This window comes from Emys orbicularis, chromosome 2 (genome assembly GCF_028017835.1).
Source record: "Emys orbicularis isolate rEmyOrb1 chromosome 2, rEmyOrb1.hap1, whole genome shotgun sequence".
In the NCBI taxonomy this organism is placed as follows: domain Eukaryota; kingdom Metazoa; phylum Chordata; order Testudines; family Emydidae; genus Emys; species Emys orbicularis.
Window position 1 is genome coordinate 215,590,677 of NC_088684.1, and position 25,942 is coordinate 215,616,618.

Consider the following 25,942-nt stretch of genomic DNA (forward strand, 5'->3'; position numbering starts at 1 on the left):
CTGCATCGTGACAGGGTGTAGTACCAAACAGGCACTGTCGTCAGTGAAGCTAACCTTACCTGGTGGTGATACAGACTAAACATTCTGTATAAGCATTTAGTAAATGACAGCAGGAAAAGCAGTTGGTTCAATAGGTGTTTTGCTTAGAAATACCTTTATTTTATAAAGCCACAGTTTGCTCTGTAAAGTTTTACCACACTTATAAAAAAGAGGTTGACAATTCTTAGGGGGGAAAAAAGCTGAAAACATTTCTCATAATTCAGGGTTACACAAAGATTATATTTATAATATATATATTTATTTATAATTTGGAGACACTAAAGATGGAACTGCAATACAAGGGCAGGTGTGGGGTCATATTTCAGACACTTGCTCATGTCCTACAAATAGTGTTTCTTGACAGAATGGGTTAACAAGGACCATCCCACTGTCTCTGTAATCACCATTGGCTGGGGAGCGTGGCTCAGACAGATGGTCCTAGGAGAAAGAGAGAAAAAGAGCATGAGCTATTTAAATTTTGTTATCTACCCTTGGTGTACATCACAGCACATTGGTGTGTGTGTTTATGGAATATAAAGGAATGTGGTTATATTATAAGACCTATAGAGTTCAAAGCCGAGAGAATATGTGCAAATTCTTCAAAGTGTCCCCTACTTTGGGTGCCCCCATTTCTGGATATCCAGCTTTAGAAAACCAGGCCTTGATTTTCGGAGGTTTTTCTCTAACTGCAGTCAATGGGAGCTGTGGGTTGTAAAATCGGACCACTACATACTCAACTTGGTCACCCAAAAATTGAGTAGCCCAAAATTATAGGCCACTTTATAGAATTTGGCCTTATATGTCATTTTGCTTTCTTTAAATTTTGGAAAGATAATATTTTGTGAAATTTCATATCCATGATTCCCAGCCCGTCAGCTACTGGAAAGACTCTCCTAAGCCTACATAGAAGGGAATTATGGGGGAATGAATTCAAAGATACGTTTTCAACCTCTTTTTTTTTAATGTAACGAGCTAATATGTGGTGCCATGCTATCCAGAAAAATCTATGACATTAACAGTGGAGGCTGTTCCTTTTCCACATTATATTAGTGACAAGACAGCAAAGAAACATTATGGTTGCGATTCTGGCTTTGGCTAAATTTTCTTATAAAATTACAAATTGCAGAGCCCCAAACCACAATGTACTTACTGGGGCCAGGGATAGGGATCAATAGAAATTTAGTTTTAAAAACTAATCTCCACTTTAAAAAAACCAAGTCAAAAATATCCACACATTTTTTCAAAGGGTTGCTGTATTTCATATCTATATCTATCCATCTCGCTGCTCCTACATAATCTCAAATGGCCAGCCTTGGGCCCTGGACATATGAGGGCATTTTGGGAGACTCCCTTTGCTGCACTGATCCTTAGTTGCGTTTTGGCCCCTTGGGGCCACTAGCAGTTCATACAATATATTCTCTAATACTATGTCAAATTTAGTTTTAAATAGCTTCAGTGATAGGGCTTCCACCCCTTCTCATTTTGGTGACTATTCCACACCCTAACAGATTTCACCATTAGGAAGTTGTCTCTTGGTATGTCTAGAGAGGAGTTTGTGGTTTGGTTTTAAATTGAGTTAGATGATTGCCAGTTAACTAAGTTAACCAACAGAATTGTAAATGATAGTCTAGACACTCCACAAAGGCTTGTTTCTTGACACAAATGTTTGTCACTTACCCAAAGCTGACTCAGTCAGCTAACTTGAGTTAAAATAGACACTAGTCTAGACAAACCCCTTGAGTTTAATCCATTTTCCTTTGCTTAATTTCATCCATTATTCCCAAATTTACATCCTTGAACTAAGCCAACTAATTCCTCTTCTTCCTGAGACCAGGCTATCGAACACTTCTCGCACTGGTGAGCACCTACCCATGTGAATAGTTCCATTGAAATCAATCAGAATGCTTGGGTAAGTGCTCAGCCATGTAAGTAAGGGTTTCACAGTCTCATTGACAGGTGTTTACAATTTTCTCCTACTTGTAGAATTTACCCCCGAACCTGTCGCAGGACAAGCTACAGAAACCTCCTGAGAACTGGGCATTCAGACATCTTTTATGTTGTTAACTTCCACTGTGCCATCATCATGATATATGGGCACATTACAGAGATTAAGATGAACCACTGTAGACAATAACTGGCACAAATCAAACTGCTGGCACAAATACCCTGAACCACTCCCACTCATTGATTGGAATGCTGTTCTCAACTGTAGGCCCAAATTAAGGCAAGGCCAAAGTGAATAACCTTGGCTTGTACTGCTTAACCCAGGGAATTCAGTCTTAGGAATAGACAGCAAGAGCTTTCTGGCAAAACATAACTTTAACAACAGGACATAGAATCTTTGAGATACAGTAAGTGTGTCATCGCATCACACTGGGGTGGGCTTCCTTAAAAGGTTGTTTCTCTGGATGTACATAAAGTTTTCAAAAGAGTTTATTAATATTATTCATCTAGTATGGTTTCAGTGAAGCTTGTCAGTCACTGGGTTTGTTACCATGCAACTATGGTACCTCTGAAGTTTCAAGGGACTGGATCTCTCTTGGTAACTCTACAGCATGCCTGTTGAAGTAGTCCATGGTGATAGCATTGTTCCAATAGCTCAGGTTGTTTTCTGGGTTAGATGTCTTTTTCTTCCTCCTCATGCAGCAGACTGTCAGCAGAACTGCTGTTAACAGAAAAATTACAAGAATTTGATTGTTTCTGTGGGAAATCACTTAGTGACTTGGATTTGTTTTTCAAGACATGTGGCCATATTCGGATATCCTTATTCACATGGAATAGTGTCTTACTCCACTGATGATGTGGAGCAAGATGCTACTGAAATGAGCACGTGTTTCAGAATCTAGCCCATACAGAGTATGTTTTGGGCTTTGCAGAAATTGCAGTTTTTACTTGCCTTCTGAGGCCACTTTTAGAATTTGCTGCAAGACCCAACCCTCTTATGTTTGATGAAGCTTTTGCACCATGACTGGAATGATATAAATAAACCACAAATAGCTTCTTAGAGCCTCAAGAATAGCAGAATACTCAATGAAGTCCACTATTGATCTCACTGCATATATCTGTTCTACCTGTGCAGTGCTTAGATCCTGCAGTGAGGAGTACATTAGCAGATCATAAGTTAGATATATAGACAGACAGACAGACCTCCAATCTGCTTCAAATACAGATCCCATGAATAAGTTTGTGAGCTTGTATGTTCATTTGTAAAAGCATCTGCTTCAGGTCATAGAGCACTGGACATATGCAGTGATGCTGGAATTGATATTACTAGCAGGATGAATATAATCAGCTTCCATGGCATGCTGTTGTAACCTAAAGTGATTGAGAAAGGTTCTCCAGGATTGCTTTCAGTATACTCAAATCTGTTTTGATTTGGATCAAGAGGTTTAATCTTCTTATTACAAAAAAAAAAAAAAAAAAAAAAAAGCTTCCGAATCTGGACAATTTTATTTAAGCCTGCCAAACTCACTTTGCTATATGTACTAATCTCAGTGGTCCATGTAACTGTGGAGATTTAAGCACACGCAGGGATTTAATTTTCAGTGGGGTTAGGTCCATCCTTTGTTTTGTAGGTTCAGTTTGTACCTACAAAACTTGTACCTGCAAAAATAAATTGTGGACACAAATCTAAAGCATTTGTACTTTTAAACTACCTGATTTACACCTACAATGAGTACTTAGCAATGAATGTACTTTCCTTTGCACCTATAAAAAGAAGACTGCCCTTCTGAAAATGTACTCCATAATGTCTAAATCCCTAATCAGAGGAAACGAAAGAAAATATTCATGAATTAGGAAAACAATACTTTCTCAGCTAAAGTTACTTATTAGAATTTTAGCCTAAGGGAAAGGAAACAATATAAAGGGGTCAGAGATGCTTTGTATATTTTGACAAACATAGCAACTACCCGTTTGCCATGGATCTAGTTTCACATACCATTTATTCACATAAAATGCCAATAGACAAGCATAAGGCTAGAGCTCTGTTTAAAATAACAGACTAAGCTACAACAGAGGAATTGTTCATGGGTTGAGTTCAGACAGTCTCTGTCTTCGTCAAAGCAAAAGACATGCTTATACTGTAAATCTCTTTATTAAAATAATGGAAAAATATTTCATAGCATGCTTGCACATTTCAAAACAGCAGGCCATTATGAAGCTTACTATTATCCAGACTTGCCTCAAATTATCCATTACTAGTAACTTCACTCCCAGTGCATGTATTTCCTTAGGGTTTGATTGTGCAACCCTTAGTCACGCTGGTGAGCACTGCGTGAGCAGCCCCACTGAAATCAATTGAATTGCTCTGCCTGAGAAAGTACTCAGTCATAAAGATTGCACAGTCGGGCCCTTATCTTTTCAGACTATTCAACCAGTGTCACTAACCACTAGACGTCTCCACTCTGCCCTGGAGGCATGTGAAGACGGGAAAGTGAAGCAGAACATGTAGTTATCCCCATTGGTAGGCTATATAAAGTGAGCATAGTAACAATACTCCTTAAATTTTCCTAGCTGCTATGTAACGGGTGCTCTGTAAATGCCTAAGATAGATAGAAATTTTAAAGTTGCCTGGGGATTTAATGACAGGGCTCCCATTAAAGTCAGTGGGGGATGTATGGTTACATTCTGTGCAGATCTTTTGAAAAATCTAGGGTTTACAGTCTGTACAATTATGTTGCTTTTGTCAGTGAAATATGAGGTTTGTCTCTGGGAGCTGGAAAGACAGTGGTACTATGAGCAGTGAGAAATTTGTATTTATTCAAAAAGAAATGGCATCATAAATGTATCCTGGGCTATCTTGTACTTCCTCTGTGAACATAACTTTCTCGCCCCTCCCCTGTCCTCCACTATGTTTTTGGAATGTGAACTTGGGGCTAGATCACAAAGGGACTTAACTGCCTGTCACTTAGGTGCCTAAATCCAACATTTTAGTGACACTGAGATCCTCAAAACTCCTACTCGGCTGCCACCTAATCCTGGAGGTGCCTAAAGTCCCTGGGCCCTTATGTTTCCACTGCTAAAGTCCTCAGGGCACCTAAATGTCTGCCGGTTAACATGCCCACAGGAGCCTGTATCCTGACATCTCTGTGTTCATGCCTAAGCTGCAACAGAATTCTCAAACTAGGTGTTCCCCCCAACTCTGGCCCTGCTTCAGGCAGAGCAGGGATTCAGACCTACAGTGCCCATATCCCAGGAAAGTGACCTGACTAGTGGGCTGTTAGATATAATGAGGATCCCCACCTTCTTCTCAGTTTTTTTGCAAGAAAGGACTGACATGGTGCCTAACTTCTGGAGAAAGTTCGTGAGTGGAGGGAGGCGCCTAATCCCCTGAGAGAGGACTTAAGCCCCGCCCCTCTCTTTAGCATTTCCATTCCAGCTGGCTAGCGGGGGTGTCTACCAGCTCAGTTTGCTGGCTTCTGGGAATCCCTTTCTTAGGTGCCTTGCTCTCCCTATGCATTGTATAGAGAGCCTGGGCACTTCACTCAGGGCTGTGGATTCCACTATGCAAGGTGCCTAAAAGTTAGGCATTGCAATGGCTAAGTCCCTTTGTGGATCAAGCACTTAGCTCTTCTGAGCACTGCCAGATTGAAAAGCCAGAAGAGTGAAGTCCTGTGCTTATTACAGGTTAAGTATCGCAGCAATGAAAGATCCCCCATGCAGTCTTTTCAAGGTGCTTCAACCCTAAGCCGGAGAGACTGTTTATGAAGGGAATTTCTGTCTCTGTGCTCATTCAGTCCTTGGCCTCTCTGCTGAGACTGCCAACCAGTGTGCCAATAAGTGTTAACTGTGGTGAAAAATTTTTTTTTTTTTAAAGTAATGTAACATAACACTTATAATATACACCTCTACCCCGATAGAATGTTGTTCTCGGGAGCCAAAAAATCTTACCGCGTTATAGGTGAAACCGCGTTATATTGAACTTGCTTTGATCTGCCGGAGCGCGCAGCCCTCCCCCCTCCGGAGTGCTGCTTTACCACGTTATATCCAAATTTGTGTTATATCGGGGTAGAGGTGTATCTAAATGTACTTTATAAAAGTGGGTATAACTACAGTATTATACCAATTATACAGATGGGGAAACTGAGGCAGGAGCAGGTATAAGTGACTTGCCAACTCACAATACTGGGAACCCAGCTCTGTTGGGTCCTAATGTAGTGTTCCATTTACCAGAGTGCTTGGGGGTGCCTATAAACTGTTATCTTATTATTATCTGTATTTTGGAAACACCCAGAGTGTTCCAGGACATTTCCATTCATACAATCTAAGACAGCAACTCCCAAACTTTACTGGTTCACATACCACCTTCTTAAAAAATTGTTGTGAAGTGAATGGATGGATCATCAAGCATGTGTACCCGAGTTTGGGAACCCCTGATATAGGCTGTCAGACAGGAAATCCTAAGTGGATGAAACACACAAACACAGTAGAGGTGGGTTGGAAAGATGAAGTAACAGTAAAGACAACAGAGTAGAGCAGAAAAAAAAAGTCACAGCTTCCATCTTGCCTTTTCTATAATGTGTCTTGTATTCTAGTGAAGACTAGAAATTAGTATTAACAAAATTAACTAATCCTGCAACATCACATTTCTTTTAGTGAGGTGTGAATCTGTTTGGATAAAATAAGAACCAACTACAGCTTTCCCTCAAAAATGTACCTGAACCCTCAGGAAAGCTTGATTGACCTTTCCCTCTCTATTATATTTCATTTTTGCATAGTCTCTAACTATAAGGCAAGTTTTCCAGAACTCAGATCATTCTTGTAGTTCTTTTCTGAACCCTTTCCAATTTACAGTAGTATTTTTCAACTGTGAATACCAGAACTAAACAAAGCATTCCAGTAATGGTCTTACTAATGCCATATACAGAAATAATACCACCTCTCTATTCCTATTTGATATTCCTCTTCTTATGCATCCAAGGGCTGTGTTTGCCCTCTTCACTATTTAATATTATTATATTACTGCATCAAAAAACCCTACATTAAAAGAACTTTAAGGCTGCAAAATCAAGCATTCAATAATTAGGAAATGCCCGACTTAAGGATGTCTCTCCTACCTTAATTCTGCCTCCCTTCTGCATTATGATAGTATTTAATTGCATGATCACATTGTATTTTCCACAGGATCGCTGCCTCATTCAGTGAATGAGTACTTATTCAATATTTCTTTTCATCCTTATTCAGTGTGTGGCCCCAGACCTTATTCACCACACAAACATTAATTTTCTTCACAATGCCCCTGTGATATTACGTGGTAGTAATATCCCCATTTTAGAACTGGGGAATTGAGACACAGAGAGATAAAGGTTACAATTGTTAAAAGTACCCACTCATTTAAGGTGTGCAACTTGAGACACCGAGGGCCTGATTTTTCAGAGTACTTAACAGTTTTATAGCACATTATATATTCAGAGCATAGCTGTGAATGCCCTGCATTTCTGCAAATATAGCACCAAGTGTCTCATGTTAGGCACCAAGAAAATGAGGAACATATAATTAGTGGCCAGCTGTGAACACTTTTTGGTTTGAGTGACTTGCTCGGCATCACATAGGAACTCTGTGGAAAAGAAAGGGATAGAATCAAATTTTCCAGGGCAGTACTGTACTGCCTTAAACATGAGACGATCCTTTCTCTCCCTGCAATCCCTTACCTCCAACAAATTAGGAAGTGGTCTTACAGACAGTAACCTCCTTCACTACACCACACTTATACATTCCCATACATGTTACCCCTGAGGGAATTCAGCGCCAAAAAATTAAATATTCTGCACACAAAAATTAAAAATGCTGCGCACAATATTTTAAAATTCCACAAAATTCTGCATATTTTATTTGTCAAAATAACACAATATAACCACACCATTTTTATTATTTGCTGACAAGTATTTTGAAATAAATTACCAAAATAATTGAAAATGGTGTGATTATATTGTTATTTTGTTTGTGCTATTTTGACAATATGCAGAACTTTGCAGAATTTTAAAATGTTGTGCACAGAATTTTTAATTTTCTTGTGCAGAATATTTAATTTTTTGGCGTAGAATTCCCTCAAGAGTATCAGGGTTCTGTGTGGCGCAATCTGGGTGCAGGCAGCTCGGTGGGGGATCTAGGTGCAGGGGGGAATCTGGATGCACAGGGGCTCAGTGCGGGGTTCTGGGTGCAGGGGGAATGGGACTCTGCACGGAAGTCCAGGTGAAGATGGTTAGGGCTCAGTGTGGGGGGGAGTGGGGGGTCAGGGTGCAACTGGTTGGGGTTCAGTGGGGTGGGGGTCCAAGTGTGGGGGGGCTCCTGATGCAGGGGATGATGCTTGGCGGAGTTGAGGGGCGGGGGTTCTGGGTGTGCAGGTGGGGGGAGGGGTCACTGTACAGGCAGCTGCTCCCCCGTCCGCCCAACCCCTGTGCATCCAGACCCCTGCCCCCTGCTAAGCCTGCCCTGCAGCCAGGGGAAGTTTCTGGGGCTTGATCTGACCCGGTCCTAGCTGCTCCATGCAGGGAAGGGGGAGGTGGAACTCCATCCCCATCCCGCCCTGCTGGGACTAACCTCCCTGGGTGGCCGGGGCATCACCAGACCTCTCTCCCCGACTGCCCGAGCTGCCGGGGAGGGGTGAGTGAGCACTGGTGCAGCGTCTCTTTGCTTCCCCACGGAAACCATTTTCTGCAAGGAAGCAAAAGGAAGGGGTGGGAGGGCATTTTTCCACTGCGCCGTAGGGGCACAGAATTTCCCCAGGAGTAGCATGTGCACTGACAGGCAGGGGAACTGTGGAAATAAGCAGTAAGAGTCTCTGCTTACAATCATAATTCTCATACATAAGTGGGGTCAATTAAAGTTGCATGGGCAACTCTTGAATCTGACATTTCCTAACTTTTGATAACTTGACTTTACAATCTTAACATTCTTTTCACATTGTTTTTTTAAATGTAATTTCCTGACTTTACAAAAATCTGGAAAAAATCTAAAAATTCCATCATGTGGAACCATACCGACCCTCAGCTTGGGTTATCAGCAGTGTTTGGACCTTTATAGCATAGACCACTACCACTTAGCTAATGGGGTAACTGGTGGTAGTAGTAGAAGACTAAATATGGGGATCAGCTACTAGAGGGGGACGAGACTCACACTGTGCCAGGGGTTTCACATATATATACTGACAATAGAAATACATAGAGACTCGGGACTCTTGGTTCAGTTCCAGGTTCTGGAGAGAAGTGTGTTTTTCCAAAGTTATAGATCCTTCTGTCCCTGTATCCTCCACAAGTTTATCTCCGTACACCTTTCTTCCTATCTATCCATTCCCAGCTCCTGTCCTGTCCTCCTCAGCTATAATCTTCCCTCTGATTCATGTCCCCTTCCCCTTCTGCTGCTTCCCCAACTGGCTACTATCTCCCACTGCTTCCCCCCTTTGGTTCCTGCAACACTGTCTCCCTCATGCCTCACCCCTCTTCATTCTAAGCCAGGCTACTTTCTTCCTCTGCTCACTGCCTGGCACTAGGAGCATGAGAGAGAGTCTCCCTGTTCTCATTTCTGGAGTCTACTGCTCCTGTGAATTGTAGGGAAAGTCCTGCTCAGCCCAGCCCCTGCAGTCCCATGGTGGAGTACACACAGTGCAGTCTGCTCAAGGAGCTGTGAAGGGCTGGGGCATTCTCAGTGCAGACAGAATCTTTGCAGACTTTAGCAGCCATACTCTAACAAGTTTCCCTTGATCATGTGTGAGCTGAGATTTTTTAAAAGGCTCATACCGTGTGAAAATATGCCCAGTTTTTCATGGGAACAGTAAAAGCCACATCCCTCACACACACACTCCGTAGACAAATTTCAAGTCCCTGCTCCAAAGCATGGAGACACTAGAGCATCTAAAAAAATAATGCACTGGTTGTAAGAATAATGTAAGAAAAACAATGGATTTTTCCCTCATCTCACCCGCAGAAATAGCTCAATTGTTTTGGCTGAAACTTTCAAAAACAAAAGCAACCTCCCTCCCAAAAAAAATTCAGCCTGAGGCAAGCACCCAGAGTGGAAAATTTCAACTCAAATGGTTTAACTTTTGCAAAGTTATATGCAACTGAAAACAGGATCTTATAATAAAAAAATATATATGGTAAAGAAGACTAACCAAACTACTACTAATTATACTATGAAACTTAAAACTATTTCTCTTTCGTCACAGACATTGGGACGCCGCTACAGAGCTCCATCTCAGGCCGGGGATGGTTGAGAAGGAGAGGGGGTTGGGTCGTGCGTGTGATAGATGAGGCACTAACGGCGCTGCGAGACAACCACTGTGCATGCATGACCCAGACGGACACGGCTGATGAAATTCTCCGATCAATGGCGCTGGGGCGCTCCAACACCTGAAGTGGAGCACCCACAGCGGGACACATCTCGAAGAACCTCAATTACTGTACAAGGTGAGTAACCTTCTCTTATAATAGGAAGTGCCCAGCAACTTTAACAATAGGTTTTACTACCTTCACTGCCTATATTATTACACTATCTTAGCTATATTACTATTATTATTGAAGTTCTTTACTGACTGACAGCTGCTTCCAGCTGGACACAGGATTCACTGCTGAGGCTTATGTCTATACTATGAGCTAGGGGTGTGATTTCTCTGCTCATATACAGATACTTGCACTAACTCTCATTGAGCTAGCACTAGTACAAATAGCAGTGTAGCTGCGGTCGTACTGATAGCAGCAGCAGAGACGCAACTGAGCCATGCCGAGTACGTATCCACCGGTTTCAGGCAGGTTTGGACTCGGCATGGCTCAGCTGTGCTTCTGCTACTGCTACTAGTGCCACTGTGGCCACAGTGTATTTATACTAGCGCTAGATTGATGGGAGCTTGTGTGAGTATGTGTACATGAGCAGGGGAATCACACCTTAGCAAGTAGTGCGGAAGCAGCCTAAATCTCAGTCTGATCTCACTTACAGTGGTGCAGTACATCTGCATGAAATGGTGAGATCAGAATCAGGGCCGGAGTATCTATCTCTTTGGAGAACTAGACTCCAGGAGAAACTTTCATAGATTCTTCAATGAAGAATGAAGGTTGGCAAAAGGCACTTTTGAGCATTCCCCAGTCGATGAAATATGAGCTAGGAAGAGCTGGATCCAAGGCAATAGTTCATACATTCTTTGGGTTCTGCTGATGTTTCCACACTGCAAGCCAGCCTCCCTCTCACATTTTCTGTAATCAGCAGAACTGGCTAAATGAATGTACTGCTGTGCATCTGACTCACAGGTTTGTCGTCTTCTACATCTAATCATGTCACTTGGTAATTACAGAAGGATTTTTTTTCACTTCTTTTTTTTTTTGTAAAGAAGTTGGAACTTGAGGGATCAGTGATGTGAGTTTTAAAATAATTTCACAACACATCCTGTGCGAGAGAGACCCCCCCCAAAAAAAATTCAAAGCTGCCTGAAGGACATTGCAAAAACTGTGACAAGTTGACAATAGCGATCTCATTGTTATGTGGCACTTTGGGAACATAAAAATATTTAGCCCTTTTTATCTGTGGGTCTCAAAGGGGAGTAATTAGCCTTACCCTCATTGTCTAGCTGGTGAAACTGAAGCACTGAGAAATGAAGCAACTCTCACAAGGTCACATAGAAGAGCTGGGCATAAACCCCCGGTCCACAAATTCCCAGGCTGGGCTACTAAACTAATCTGTGTCGTGATAGGTGATACTGTGCATTGATGGATGCAGTTAACCACTGAACGACATTCCCTGTCATATGCCAGGGAGACCTAAGAAGTTTGGTGTAGCCCTGAAAACAGGTACTTGCAGATTTGGTGGGTATTGTGACACTGTCACCTTTACATTAGCTATGGTCTGAGGTAGCAGTGTTCAGATATGGATTGGAATTAGGTTTATAGTGGGTTTTGGTTTGAGGCCAGACTAGGGCTAGGGTGCTGGTTCACATTTGACTTGGGGAGATCCTACGCTACTCTCTTGCCTCCTGATCTTGGAAAATTTCCATCCAATGAGCAGGATCAATGAAGATTTAGGTGGTTACTTGAGGATTTTTTCTCCCCTGGGGAGAAGCAGTGAAGTTCCTGCCAAAACCCTCATGACTCCTCTTCCCTTGGACTTGTGGAGATGAGACCTGCAGGAGCTGTGTAGTTTCCCCTTCCTCTGGTTCCATGGGATAGGAAAGTGAAGGCACCTCCAGAGGCTCCTTAGTTAGCAGTAGATCCACATTCTATAGAGAGAACCACTCCTGACAGGTAATCTAGCTGGCCCTCATGGTAATAGTTGGGGGTGGGGGGAAGTGCTAGAGTTGAGTATGTGGGTCATGCTCTGTATGTGGGGCACCCAGAGCAGTGATGTCTTCTCCTCCCAATATATTGTAGTCTCTGTACCTCTGTGCAGAAGAACTACTTCTCAAAGAAGGCCCTTCTAGGGTTCTCATCAGTTCCCCAGGGAAAAGTGCTGCTCCTGCAGGTTGATATGAGTAGTAGTAGAGATTATAAGTGTTATGCTCCTCTAGAAAAATGTGTGCATTCTCTTTGTGAAAGCATCCTCAAGAGTCAATTGATTCTAGAAAGTTTCATTTATGGGGAGGTGAGGTACTGTAGCTGGGGACCACTTGAAGTAGAGGGAATGATACTTTAGACACTTTAGTGATAACAGAGAGCCTTTGGAACGTGCTGGAAAGTTCTCTAATTTTGTTTTGGCTAAATCCGCAGGCCTACTGATGGAACACACTTATCCTCATTGAGGTGGGAGCTGGGTTAATTTGACTCCTGCCTCTCTCTCTCCTCTCCCTTCTGTTGTGCAAAGGCACCAATTCCCTCTCCACACCTGGGTTTCTCCTTCTCTTTCTTTAAGGAGTTGGGAATGCCAAGTGTTGGCAGGCCCTGTATCTCGGCAGATAGGGAGACTTGTATTCCCTGGCAGACTTCTCAGCATGTAACTGTTGGGTCAGTGCCAGTCTCTACACCTCTGTCCAGCCCTCCCAATTCATGCTGCCTTTACCCCGCTGGTTCCCCATCAGAGCTCAGAGCTGGGAACCGGTAGCTGAAGAACACCCTTAACAAAAGTCCTGCCTCTGAGTCAATTATCATCTTCCTTCCCCTTACTCACTGCCTTAGGCGCCTAAGAACATCTTAGAATGGGCCAGTGGCCTAAGAATTTAAGATTTGATAGACTTGACTTGGAGCTGAGTTAAAACACTCTGTATTTTCCCACCCCCATCACTCAAAACGGGAGATGGACTGCATTGTTTATTTTGCACACTGCATATAGCTGTGAAACCTTTTCATTGCAACAACACCCTTTGAAGATACCCATAGCAAATCTGTTAGTTGTAGGTAATTTTTTTTACTGTACTATAACATATTCCTTAAAATTAAATTCTGAAGTTCATCTTTTCTCAAAATTAGGAACAACCCCCACTTTTCATCTATAGTCCCCTCTGCCTGGAGACTGGAATGAAGGGCTTTATATATTTGTTTCCTGAAGATGGCAGCAATGTCTTTACTATGCAATACACCCAGCTTCATCAGGTTGTTATGTATCAGAGATACAGTACCAACTGTTCATTTCCACTGCGTCTGAGGATACATATGCACATGTAAGAGGTTCACAAGACAACGCTTCCTCGGTTGTGAAATGGCACCAGGGAGCTATAACAGGCCTTTCCATCAGGGAAAACGTTCTTTTCATTTTAATATGACAAGCAAAATAACTCACAAGGGCCATCATACACATTGTGCATGGTGTGTCCTGTTGCTTGAGAGAGTTCCTTAGAAATACAATGGTAGCAGAGCAGTGTGCAGAGTTAGCACTAATGAGCTATGCATTACTACTATTATGTTCATCTCACATCACTCATGTAGTGAGATTTGAGTCCTAGGCCTGCTGCTTGGCTAAGTGTTCATTGCTGAAACTAAAGTGACATTTGCATCCAGTAGGTAAAAAGACACTGTGGTGCTTTTGTGTGCGGAGGTGGTTAAATCTTCAGGGCAATGAAATGAAAGCAAAGGAACTCTGAACCTTTGACCTGAGCAAAGTATGTGAGAGCTGCAATGTGGAGAATCACTTCTGCCACTATGTATAGATAATGCCTGACCCTTCAGAACATTTAAAAATGAATTTACTGCCAGAGTGACAACACTGGGGACTAATTATCCATGCAGCAGGTACAGCTTGAGCAAGTTTCCTCATGTTATCCCACCAACGTGCCTCGACCCTGACTCGGAGAGATGATTTTTCATGCCCATTACAGCCACTGACTTTCTGTTGAGGCTGAAAATAAGCGGAGCAGGTGCTGCAGTGGATTTGGCAGGAGGACATCTGTCTGCTAGAAAATTATCTGAAAGGTGGCCACCAAATGTTAAAAGTTCTCTGGGTAAAATGTTTCAACAGCGACTTAGACCTCATCTACAAGCAGTTTGTACCAGTATAATTGTGAGGTAGGGATGTATTGGGTTTTGTTGTTGTTGGTTTGTCTAACTGGTACAGCTCATAGTGTAGATGCAGTTATAGGTGTATAAAGGTGCATTTTACTGATACAGTTTATTCCCTTTCCCTTATGGGAATAAGCTGTGCCACTATAAGCACATAGACGTTAATATAACTGCATCCATCCTTAGGGGGTGTTGTACCACTTTAATTATATCAATATAGTTAAAACAGCACAACTTTTTGTATGTAGATTTAAGCCCAGAGCCTTCAAGGTGTTTAGGTGCCTAACTCTCACTAACACCTTGGAGGATCTGGGCCTTAGGCTCCTAAGTCATGAAAAGTCAATGGGACTTAGGCTCTTTAGTCCCTATCTGCATTTGAGAATGTTGCCCTCTCACTACTGATGTAGGCCAAATTCAAAACAATACATGACTTGTTGAAATCACAGCTTGCAATATAAGAGATGTAAAAATGTAGTTATATGAACACATATTACAGTATGTGTTACAGTAAAATAGTTTAAGAAACGAATTGATAATCAGAAGTCCTTCAAAAAGACACTCTAGATTCAGCTTGCTGTTAGCATTCAGCCAGGTGCTTTATCCAGGGCATTAATATACTTTTCTTTCTGAGCTCTACTTCAAGACCAGTGCTTGGAAATATTTTCTGGTCTGGACAGACTTTCTACTGGTCCACATAAGTGTTTCTAGCTTTAGCAGATCATGATATATTGGCCCTTAAAAAAATCGCATTTTTATTATACTTGCTTCTCTCTCTCTCTCTCTCACACACATACACACTTACTTCAGTTTCAACATTATTTTAGCAATCAGCCCGACTCAGGCCGTGTCTCCAATACCATTTTAACCAAATTTGTAATTAGTAACAAAATTGGGTCTAAATATACCTTGTATATAACATAACAGGGTTAACGCTCAGGAGCCATGGTTGCTAACAATTATTTCATCCTTGCTGGCAGCCTACGCTGGCAAATGTTTATGTTCCTGTAACTGTTTGACACACTTCTATTTGCACTGTTGATGGACCCACTTAACTATGCTTGTGTGATGTTTGGTGGAACCTCCATCTCAGCTCTGCATATAGTAGGACATCACAGTGTCTACTGTCTCATATTGCTTGTGTCACCCAGTGTGTGTGCTGTCAGGGCACTCTATTTCCTGCTGAGGAACTATTCGTAGATTCCACAGCCAGAAGGGACTGCTGTGATCATCTAGTCTGATTTCCTGTACAGACCATAGAACTGCCCACAAAAATAATTCCTAGAGCATATATTTTAGAAAAACATCCAATCTTGATTTAAAAATTGCCAGTGATAGAGAATTCACCAAGACCTATAATGTCCAGACTTTATGTGAGTGAGTGGACGAGTTATGGTACTCTCTAGTGAATGGCCCACAGAGAAGATAACTGACTTGCTTATTAATCCCAGCAAAGGGAGTTTACCTTTAGCTCAAGTGTTTAGCCTGCATTTTGGAGCTGAGAAGCCAGTGTTCTAGTCTTGGCTACTTAACACATTCTCTGATCTATTTCTCTAAACATTGCTTGTCATCTATCCCATATGAATTTGTTACACTGCAAATGCTAAGTCCCCAGCCAATACTTGTCCCATTGGGCTTGCACACATTTTGTATCTCAAGGAAGGAAAAAAGAAAAGAAGCAATTAACTCACAACATGAAGATATAGGTACACTGATAGCCAGAATGATCCAGGCAATGTCCACCTTGGTGAGACAAATGGTTGCTCTGTGCTGGGGTTTATCCCCCTCAGTGACATGGGAAATATTCCCGGGCATGCCAGGCTTCCAGGTTCCAGCAGGCACCAGTCTGTTTAGAAAGTTTCCCGTTGCTGTGGAACCAGCTGTTGAAATGGAGCTGGCCAACCTTGTGGTGGATGCTGTGGAGAGAGCCCTGTTGGATAAAGTAGCATTATTCACCATAGTGTGTGGTGTCATGGAGGTTCCTTTAGGGTTTCCCATTGTAGGTGATGAAATGTTGACATCAAAGCTGGTCTGAACTGAATGACCTGCTGCTGTTGCAGTTCCAGGGCTGGCAAACAAAGGTACATTTGTACCTGGACTCAAGGTTACCCAAGAGTTATTTTTGCTCAGGATGTCCCATATATCATAGTGTGTGGGTTTAAAAGGCACCGACCCTGTTTTGGGATCAGTCGATGGGCCAGCTGTTGGCGTGGTAAGATCTGCTCTCTGCATAACTAGCCATGTTCCATTTACCCGCTCTGCTTTTTTAAGGCCTTCCAAGGTGTTGCTGTGAAGAGAAGAGCTTGAGTCTGTCGTAGTTGCTGGCCCAGTACTATTGGGATCATTGGAGGCTGCAATCTGGGGCTGAAATGGGTGGTTAGTGAATGGGCGCCTCAAAGTAGGAAAGGGAGAGTGCAGTGCTGTCTTTAGGTAAGGCTCTGTAGATTCTGTGAAGTTGCCTTTGAAAATCTGAAATATTTTCCCCTTCGGGCGGGTCTGTCCTGAATACAAAGCAGTCTGGTTGTATAAGTGATATGTTTCCATTTTACCAACGGGATGGCTGCTGGTTGCTTGCTTCTGGTCAATGGTAGGGGCAGGTGTCTCCATTGGGCGAGCTGAGTGAAGAGTTGAATGAGTAGTTGTGGGAATAGGTCCTATCGTGCGATGGCCTTTGTGTCGAGGTGTTATCCCCATGGCTGTGATAGTGGTAGTGTCTGTCAGGAGGCCCTGAGACGATGATACACTCGGAGGCAGTATCTGAACAGCAAACACCAGCTCTTCTGTCAGTGCCAAGATCAGTAGAACACCTGGAGGAAAGGACACAGAAAGGTATTGAAATGAAAACCAAAGAAGTACAGACTAAAATCCCTATTATTGTGTATTCATGCTTTCCTTACTCAAGCTTTTATGGTATTTTTCAAGTTAGTTCACTATAATTTGTCAGGCACGCATACATTAGGTAAAGAGATTGCAGCGAGAGCCTTAGGAAGATGCCAAAGCATTAAGTTATAGTGCAGCAGAAAAGTTCATGACTAACTTTAATCTTCACCTCCTTCTCTAAGAAATCAAGAAGGGGAGAGCCTAAAGGAGGGGACAAGTGAAAGAGAGCCTGAAGGAGCTCTGAAAGCCCTAGTTCTTATTGGGGGAGGATTCCTCCAGTGTGGGAACTCAGGAAGGCAACTGTAAGGTTGCCTTCTGACCCTACCATAAGGGCCGGGCCAGGCCAGGGAGTAGGAGGAGGGGTGTGTCCTGGGCAGGGCTGGAGCATGTAGATTCCAGGCAGTGCTGCCACTCAGTCGCCTGCAGACGATGCTGTAATTGGGCTACTCTAGCCCCTGGAGCAACCCAGGATGTGGAGGTGAAAAGATGGTTTAAAGCCACCATAGTTTCCCACCCCCTGGACTGCAAGATCTGTGGTGGGCTCCTGGCATGTGGTAGAAGGGGGAATAGGCATCACACAGAGCCCCTAACATATGGTTGAGGGGGTGGGAGGAGTCCCTGAAATAGATGGGAATGGGAAGGTGGCACATAGGGAGCTGGTGGGGAGGGATCTGAGAAGGCCCCGGTGTGCCCATTGTGCTCGGCCAATAGAAGATTTAGAGTATACCCCTAGGAGGTTGCAATTAAAACAACATATTTTCAAATTTTTTTTTTTTTTTTTTTTTTTTGCCCACAAGCCCCCACTCCCAGACAGCTGCCCACTTTGTTGTGAGCCTGCTGGGGTTTTTAGCCTCCTTGTTCTTTGGTTAAGATTGTTAAGCATCAGTAGTGATTTAGGGTGTCTCTGTTTTTGGGTGCCCAACTGGAGATGCCTTAAAGAGATCTGATTTTTTGAGCAGGTGGATGGCTCAACACTTTCTGAAACTCAGATCTCTTTAACATGTCTAAAGTTGGGCACAGAGAAATTGAGACAACCAAAATCACTGGTCACTTTTGAAAATCTTGCCTTTTATCTACAGTGTCTGAGAAGTGCAAAACACTCAAACACTAACATGGGCAAATTCAAAAGACCACAGTTTTGAAACTACAGTATTATTAGGCTTCCAATTTTGACCCAATACAGTCAACCCTCTGTTTTAACTTTTATACGGATGTTTGAATTTTCATTTCCTGTACATGTGGAATTTGCGGTTTTCTGTAGGCTTCTGCCCTTCCCACCTCCCACGAAGTGACTATTAGCTCATGAAAAGTGCAGATTCACAACACCAGCAATGTGAATTCATCTGTTTATCTCTAATCCAGGTAACAGTAACAATACAAGCCATTACCCTGTTCTGCTGATGTACCTTTACGTCACTACAGCTTGCAGGAACCACACTGCTGCCATGTCTCCATTTGCTGAAATTGTCAACTACCTTGTGGATGCTTGCCCACTAGAAGTGCACTGAGAAAACCAATTAATTTTTAAGAGGCCATTGTCCACCACTAGATGGCAGTACTAACCTGGTCTGCATTAGAACCAGTGATCTTGAAGGGAAAGGCTCCATAGTCTATAACCAACCCCCTGAGCCAAGTGTTTTGCACTTCTTGAACACCAAATTAAATCCATTTTAATCCTTGCAATTTTAAGCCTTCCAGCCAGCAGTGTGTGGGACACACACACACAATCTCCTATGAGAGCACTATTAAAAGCCATTTTTATGTTAATTCACTTGGGAGTAATTTCTCACCATTGAAAAATGAAATCTCTTTAGAATGGGACTCATGAGCATCAAGGAAGATGCTGCATTATAACTTCCATTGGGGTCCCTGGACATTGCTGGGATTAGTTATTTTTATTTTGGTTTCATACAAATTCCATACTAAAGGATGCCCAGCCCGAGCCCGGGTGGGGGAGGGGCGGAAGACATAGGAGATATTAAAAAAAAATAAAAATTTTTTTTTTAAACAAAATAAAAAATCAAAACCACCACCGAAGTAGTAGCACTTTTTCCTCCTGCCCTACCACACACTAGTTGATCACAAGCCACGTAACCCATACAGCTTAGAACTGCCTCATTGTCGTTTCCCCACCCTAAACTGCCTTAGCCCTCCACTCATGCTCACTCAGGATGCTTTGCTGTCTGTACAGGAGGTCAACAAATTGACTTTTAAATACAGTGTATAAGACTAATACAAATAACTAGGGCTGTCAATTAATCACAGTTAACTCATGCGATTAACTCAAAAAAATTAATGGTGATTAATCGCAGTTTTAATCGCACTGTTAAACAATAGAATACCACTTGAAATTGATTAAATATTTTGGATGTTTTTCTATATTTTCAAATACATTGATTTCAATTACAACACAGAATACAAAGTGTACATTGCTCACTTTATATTATTTTTATTACAAATATTTGCACTGTAAAACTGATAAAAGGAATAGTATTTCAATTCACCTCATACAAGTACTGTAGTGCAATCCCTTTATCGTGAAAGAGCAACTTACAAATGTCAATTTTTTTTTGTTACATAACTGCACTCAGAAACAAAACAATGTAAAACTTTAGAGCCTACAAGTCCACTCAGTCCTACTTCTTGTACAGCCAGTGGTTAAGAGAAACAAGTTTGTTTACATTTACAGGAGATAATGCTGCCCGCTTCTTATTTACAATGTCACCTGAAAATGAGAATAGACGTTTGCATGGTACTTTTGTAGCCGGAATTGCAAGGTATTACGTGCCAGTTATACTAAACGTTCGTATGCCCCTTCATGCTTTGGCCACCATTCCAAAGGACATGCTTCTATGTTGATGACGCTCATTTAAAAAAAAAAGTGTTAATTAAATTTGTGACTGAACTCCTTGGGGGAGAATTGCATGTCTCCTGCTCTGTTCTACCCACATTCTGCCATATATTTCACATTATAGCAGTCTTGGATGATGACCCAGCATGTTGTTTGTTTTAAGAACACTTTCACTGCAGATTTGACAAAATGCATAGAAGGTACCAATGCGAAATTTCTAAAGATAGCTACAGCACTTGACCCAAGGTTTAAGAATCTGAAGTGCCTTCCAAAATCTGAGAGGGACGAGGTGTGGAGCATGCTTTCAGAAGTCTTAAATAGCAACACTCTGATGCAGAAATTACAGAACCCGAACCACCAAAAAAGAAAATCAACCTTCTGCTGGTGGCATCTGATTCAGATGATGAAAATGAATATGCATTGGTCCGCACTGCTTTGGATCGTTATTGAGCAGAACCCGTCATCAGCATGGACCCATGTCCTCTGGAATGGTGGTTGAAGCATCAAGGGACATGAATCTTTAGTGCACCTGGCATGTAAATATCTTGCGACGCCGGCTACAACAGTGCCATGCAAACGCCTGTTCTTACTTTCAGGTGACACTGTAAATAAGAAGCAGGCAGCATTATCTCCCATAAATGTAAAACTTGTTTGTCTTAGCGATTGGCGGCACAAGAAGTAAGACTGAGTGGACTTGTAGGCTCTAAAGTTTTATATTGTTTTGTTTTTGAATGCAGTTTTTTTGTACATAATTCTACATTTGTAAGTTCAACTTTCATGATAAAGAGATTGCACTACAGTACTTGTATTATAAATTAATTGAAAAATACTATTTCTTTTTTTACAGTGCAAATATTTAATCAAAAATAAAGTGAGCACTCTATACTTTGTATTCTGTGTTGTAATTGAAATCAATATATTTGAAAATGTAGAAAACATCCAAAAATATTTAAATAAATGGTATTCTATTAACAGAGCAATTAATTTTTTTAATTGCGCGATTAATCGTGATTAATTTTTTTAATCGCTTGACACCTTCTAGTGACTGACGCAGACGTTAGCGAATGCTTTCCATTCTGAAATAAAGTAAATAAATAAACTTCACAGATAAGCCCCAACTAGTATCTTGCTCTCCACCCCTAACCAAAAAGAAAGAATGTGCTTTAAGCAAGACACTTGATCAAAGTGAAAAATATACTACTGTAGAACAATGAGATGCTTCCAACAGACAGGAATACCAATGGAGCACCACTCAGTGAAATGCAGGGACATTTTTCTGACAGCACGTACTCTGAGGTCAAGGTCAAGGCAGATAGTCCAGTGATCATATGGCTAATATTTTGTGCCAAGACAAGTAGCTGCAGGAGAACAATTTAAAAGGGAAGAATGAAGATTTGTTTTGGATTCTGGAGATAATGTTTCAGAAAAGTTCTGGGGCACTGCTCTGAACACATAAGGTGAAGTGTGTTATGATATAACTCCTGTTAATTTTGGAAGTTGCATGTATAACAACCTTCGGCCACACCCTTGACTGTACAGAAAATCATCCCCCTTGGATTGTTTTTTTCTGGATTTTCCTTAATTTGTAACAAAGGACAGAGTTGCCAGCTATGCCGCACATAAAGCAGCAGAGCTAGAACCTCTGGTCTTCCTCTCCAAAAACACATACCTCTATCATTTAAGCTAATTCTGAATCAATGTTGCCTGATATTAGGATTTATAACCCTTGTAGCCCAGTCAGAGGAAGTAACAGGACTGACACTTCATTCTTCGAGGCCATAATTTTTTTTTCCCAATACAAAACAGAACCAAAAATCAAAAACTTTGGCTTTCAAAAATTGTCAATTACAAAAACTCGTTTTTGAAAACTACTTCAAACCGAAAGCTTTATATTGTTGAAAACCAGAAAAAAATGTTTTGATTTAAAAGCCATTTTTTAATGAAAAAATATTTCAACCAGCTCTAACTCCGTTATGGACCCACCTCTTCCTCATTTAAACAGAGCTCAAGCAGCTCTGGGCAACAGTCAGTCTGGGTTCATTCCATGTCCACAAAACACAGAACTCCATAATGGCCATCTAAACCAGAGCTCCTCTGCTCCACCAGCAGAAGCTACCCATTGAACTAAAGGCGAACGTCTGAAGATCCTAGTTTCTATCCCTGATGCTACACGTACAGTTCAGATATTAACCATGGCATATGTCGGTATGCACACATGCTGTAGCTAAGGAGAGGTTCCCCTTTTTTTGGAAATGGACTTCAGCTGCTCAAGGCACAGCATCATCTATATGGGGGAATATACAGTGTACTGCCCAGTGCGTATATGTACTACTGTCATATAGCGATAGAATGCCCAAAGTGTATTAGAGCTCCAGCCACCAGAGGGCAATGTAATCAGACACTAAGAAGATATAAAAAAGTCTAAATACTGCAAGAGCCAGTGAGTCCTAGTGGATAGGAGACCTGTGTTCTATTTCTGACTCTGCCACTGACCATCACCTCTCCATGCCCTGGTTGTAAAATGGGAATAATGATACTTACATCTTTTGTAAAGCACATTGAGATCTATGATAAAACGTACTGTGTAAGAGCTAGGTATAACACTACAGGAGGCTCTCGGTTAGCTTGAGAGGCAGAAGCTGAAAATGTTAGTGCTGAAAGCTATGGATGGGCACTAGGTCTGATGCCACGTGTCTCCAGTTTAAATGGTGACTTGTGTCTCTACCATGGACTTTTTAAAATGGGATTCAGAAAATATGACAGTCTTCAACAATGATCTGCCCCATCCTTGTGAGAGTGCATACACTAATACTACAGATAGGGCTACACCGCAACTGGGAGCATGCCTCCCAGCCCAGGTAGATGGACACGCACACACCTGCTCTGCTCAAGCTAGTGCACTAAAAATAGTGCAGATGTTGTGGAATGGCTTGGGCTAGCCACCGGAGTATAAGCCTGTCCTACTCCCTGGGTCCGTACTCAGGTAGCTAACCCATGCCACGAGGTCCACACTGCTAGCTCAAGTGCACTAGCTCAAGCAGAGCTAGCATGTGTCTGTCTACCTGGGCTGCAAGGTGCAGCTGGGACCCGGGCAGGGAGCGCCACTCAGCTCTGCTCCTGGCCCCGTCCCCCTCACTGTGCCCGGGGTCTCGGCCGCCGGCCCCACGCCCAGGGCTCCGCTCTTAGCCGTGACTGCTGGCCTGGGGCTCTGCTCTTGGCTGTGGCCCCCAACCCCACGGCCCAGGCTGCCAGCCTCAGCTCTGCCCCCGCACCAAGCTGTGGCCCCAGCCTTGGCTTCCCTTATCCTGTACTCTGTCCGAGTCCCCCCGCTCCCGGAGCCACAGCCCCACTCCTGGCTTGGGGGAGGGGGTGCAGACAGTGGTAAGGGGGGCGTGAGGTAAAAAGCTTGGGGACCACTGCTGTACATACTATGCGCTTTTCCTCGATAAAACAATGGTTCATCTCAACAGTGAACACAAATGCATCTACACACACTGCTAAAATATCAAGACAGAGCTTTGAGTGTGAACATTTGACACCAAAACTAGACTGTAGTATCCCGTGCAGAAATGAAAGATACTATTTATAAACTGTGACAAAAGAAAGCAGTCAACAGAACTGCAGCATGGAGGTGAGGTACATTTATTTTTGAGAGGGAAGATTTTTGAAAGCACAAAAGACAATCAGACACTGACCTCCCATTGATTTTCACAAGATGTAAGTCAGGGCAGAATTTGTCCCTATAGCTTTTAGATGCTCAGACAGAAGGTTAGCAAAATATACCTTAATGAGGACTCATTCTGGAATTTAGCAGATATTCATTAATAAGTGGAAAAATCTGTTTTCTTTCCTGACAATCCATCTCTTTTCTATGTAAAGTCACTTAAAAAAAACACTGAGGCAATTTACAAGGCATCCAATATTTTTAGATGTGGGATTATGTATAATATAATTTTAAAATAAGGAAAGGTGAGTTGGAAGAATGTGATGTTGCCCTAACATGACAACTGAGGAGAGTCCTGACAAATCTAAAAAACAATTACTTGAAGGCACAAGATTTTTTTTTTTAATATATGTATCAAATATGCTGTTATGTTGAAAGATGCTGGAGCATTTAGGCCCTGGTCTGATAAATATTGAAGCACATGTATTTCTATGTACATAAGGCCCATTGACTTCAATAGGCCTCCTCATGGGTGTAAAAACTGTGTGTGTGCATACAGGTGCCTCCCATATTCAGCAGACTGGGGAATTCATTTCCTAGGATCTATGGGGTTGGAAAGCCATGCCAACTCAAAACTAATTCCTGTTTTCTTTTTGCATTCTTCATGCTCAGAAATGGCCAAATGATTTTATTTGTAAGTGTCATATATCAAGTGTCAGCTTTGGAGCCTAATTGAATAGCTCTGTTAAAAACTCTTCAATCCTAACAAGAATGTTGATGGACCTCATATGTTGGCAGTGTGAACAACGTCACTCTGTTCTTACATAATACTCTGAGCACTGTTACACAGTGCTCCAAGTACTGTACGTTAAGTACAAATTGAATTCACTCAAGTATGAAAAATAGTGCAGTAAAAGGATGATGTATGTCGATGAAATCATTAAGAGTCTTTACCAGGATTCAGTGGACCAAATCTTGCTAAATCCTCAATATAGAGGGCCAAATCTAGTCTCTCTCAGGCTGAAACTGCTCCCTTCCATGGGAAAAACTCACAGGAAGAGATAAGGGTATGTTTATGTGGAAGAAAATGATTAAATTCCTCTAGAGTGAGGGTCTCTGCCTGGGGCTCATAATGCCAACAGGTGTCAAGGGGTTGTGATCACCCTGTTCTTCCCACATTACTAAAGGAGAGAGGTCCAGGCTTTGAGAATCACTGCTCTAGAGCTTCTTCTGAATACTTTCATTGAGGGGAGGGAATACCCTGCCTTCTCCCCATCAGAAGAAGCTGGGAGTTCAGTCCCCAGAACTTACAGCTCTTTCGGTATCTAATCTCCTGGGTCTTGAGCCTCAGTTCTGCTGCTCTCTCCTCGCTCTGTTTGCACAGGTCTGATAGAGCCATGCTGACATGGTTCCTGAGCTGTCCACTGCCCCTGCAGCCTCCTCTTAAGAGGGTTCCATTGCATGGAGGGGTGGGGTCTGCTCAGGAATTAATACAACCTGAGGTTGCACTAGATACTTTACTAGCGGTAGCTGGTAAAGAGTTTTAACTTCTTCAAAAGTAAAGAATAGCTTCTTAGCCTTACACGAGAGTCTGTGCATGTTACTGGAGTCAGCTCAGACTTTAGGTAGAATCTTTAAACAACAGCATCTTATGCAACATGATATTCTTATCGATAAACTAGGCAAATACAATTTAGATGGGGCTACTATAAGGTGGGTGCATAACTGGCTGGATAACCGTACTCAGAGAGTTGTTATTAATGGTTCCCAATCCTGCTGGAAAGGCATAACGAGTGAGGTTCCGCAGGGGTCTGTATTGGGACCGGCTCTGTTCAATATCTTCGTTAACGACTTAGATATTGGCATAAAAAGTACGCTTATTAAGTTTGCGGATGATACCAAACTGGGAGGGATTGCAACTGCTTTGGAGGACAGGGTCATAATTCAAAATGATCTGGACAAATTGGAGAAATGGTCTGAGTTAAACAGGATGAAGTTTAACAAAGACAAATGCAAAGTGCTCCACTTAGGAAGAAAAAATCAGTTTCACACATACAGAATGGGAAGAGACTGTCTAGGAAGGAGTACGGCAGAAAGGGA

At 42.3% G+C, this 25,942-nt stretch overlaps 1 protein-coding gene across 1 annotated transcript; it reads right to left on the reverse strand.

Annotated features, from left to right (window-relative positions):
- Positions 1-354: 354 nt before the first annotated feature.
- On the reverse strand, positions 355-25,241 carry TMEM108 (transmembrane protein 108). Its single transcript, XM_065398410.1, has 4 exons — positions 25,154-25,241; positions 16,139-17,254; positions 2,550-2,704; positions 355-477 (listed from the first exon to the last, which is right to left on the reverse strand). The coding sequence occupies exons 1-4, from the start codon at positions 25,239-25,241 to the stop codon at positions 355-357; spliced, it is 1,482 nt and encodes a 493-aa protein (XP_065254482.1).
- Positions 25,242-25,942: the final 701 nt, after the last annotated feature.

Excerpts from the sequence above, each read along its gene's own strand:
- TMEM108 (XM_065398410.1), bottom strand. The coding sequence starts at position 25,241 with ATGGCTCTATCAGACCTGTGCAAACAGAGCGAGGAGAGAGCAGCAGAA. Across the intron at positions 2,705-16,138 it reads TGTACCTATATCTTCATGTT|CAGTTCTGCTGACAGTCTGC; the intron begins GTGAGTTAATTG and ends TTCTGTTAACAG. Across the intron at positions 478-2,549 it reads AGTCCCTTGAAACTTCAGAG|GACCATCTGTCTGAGCCACG; the intron begins GTACCATAGTTG and ends TCTTTCTCCTAG.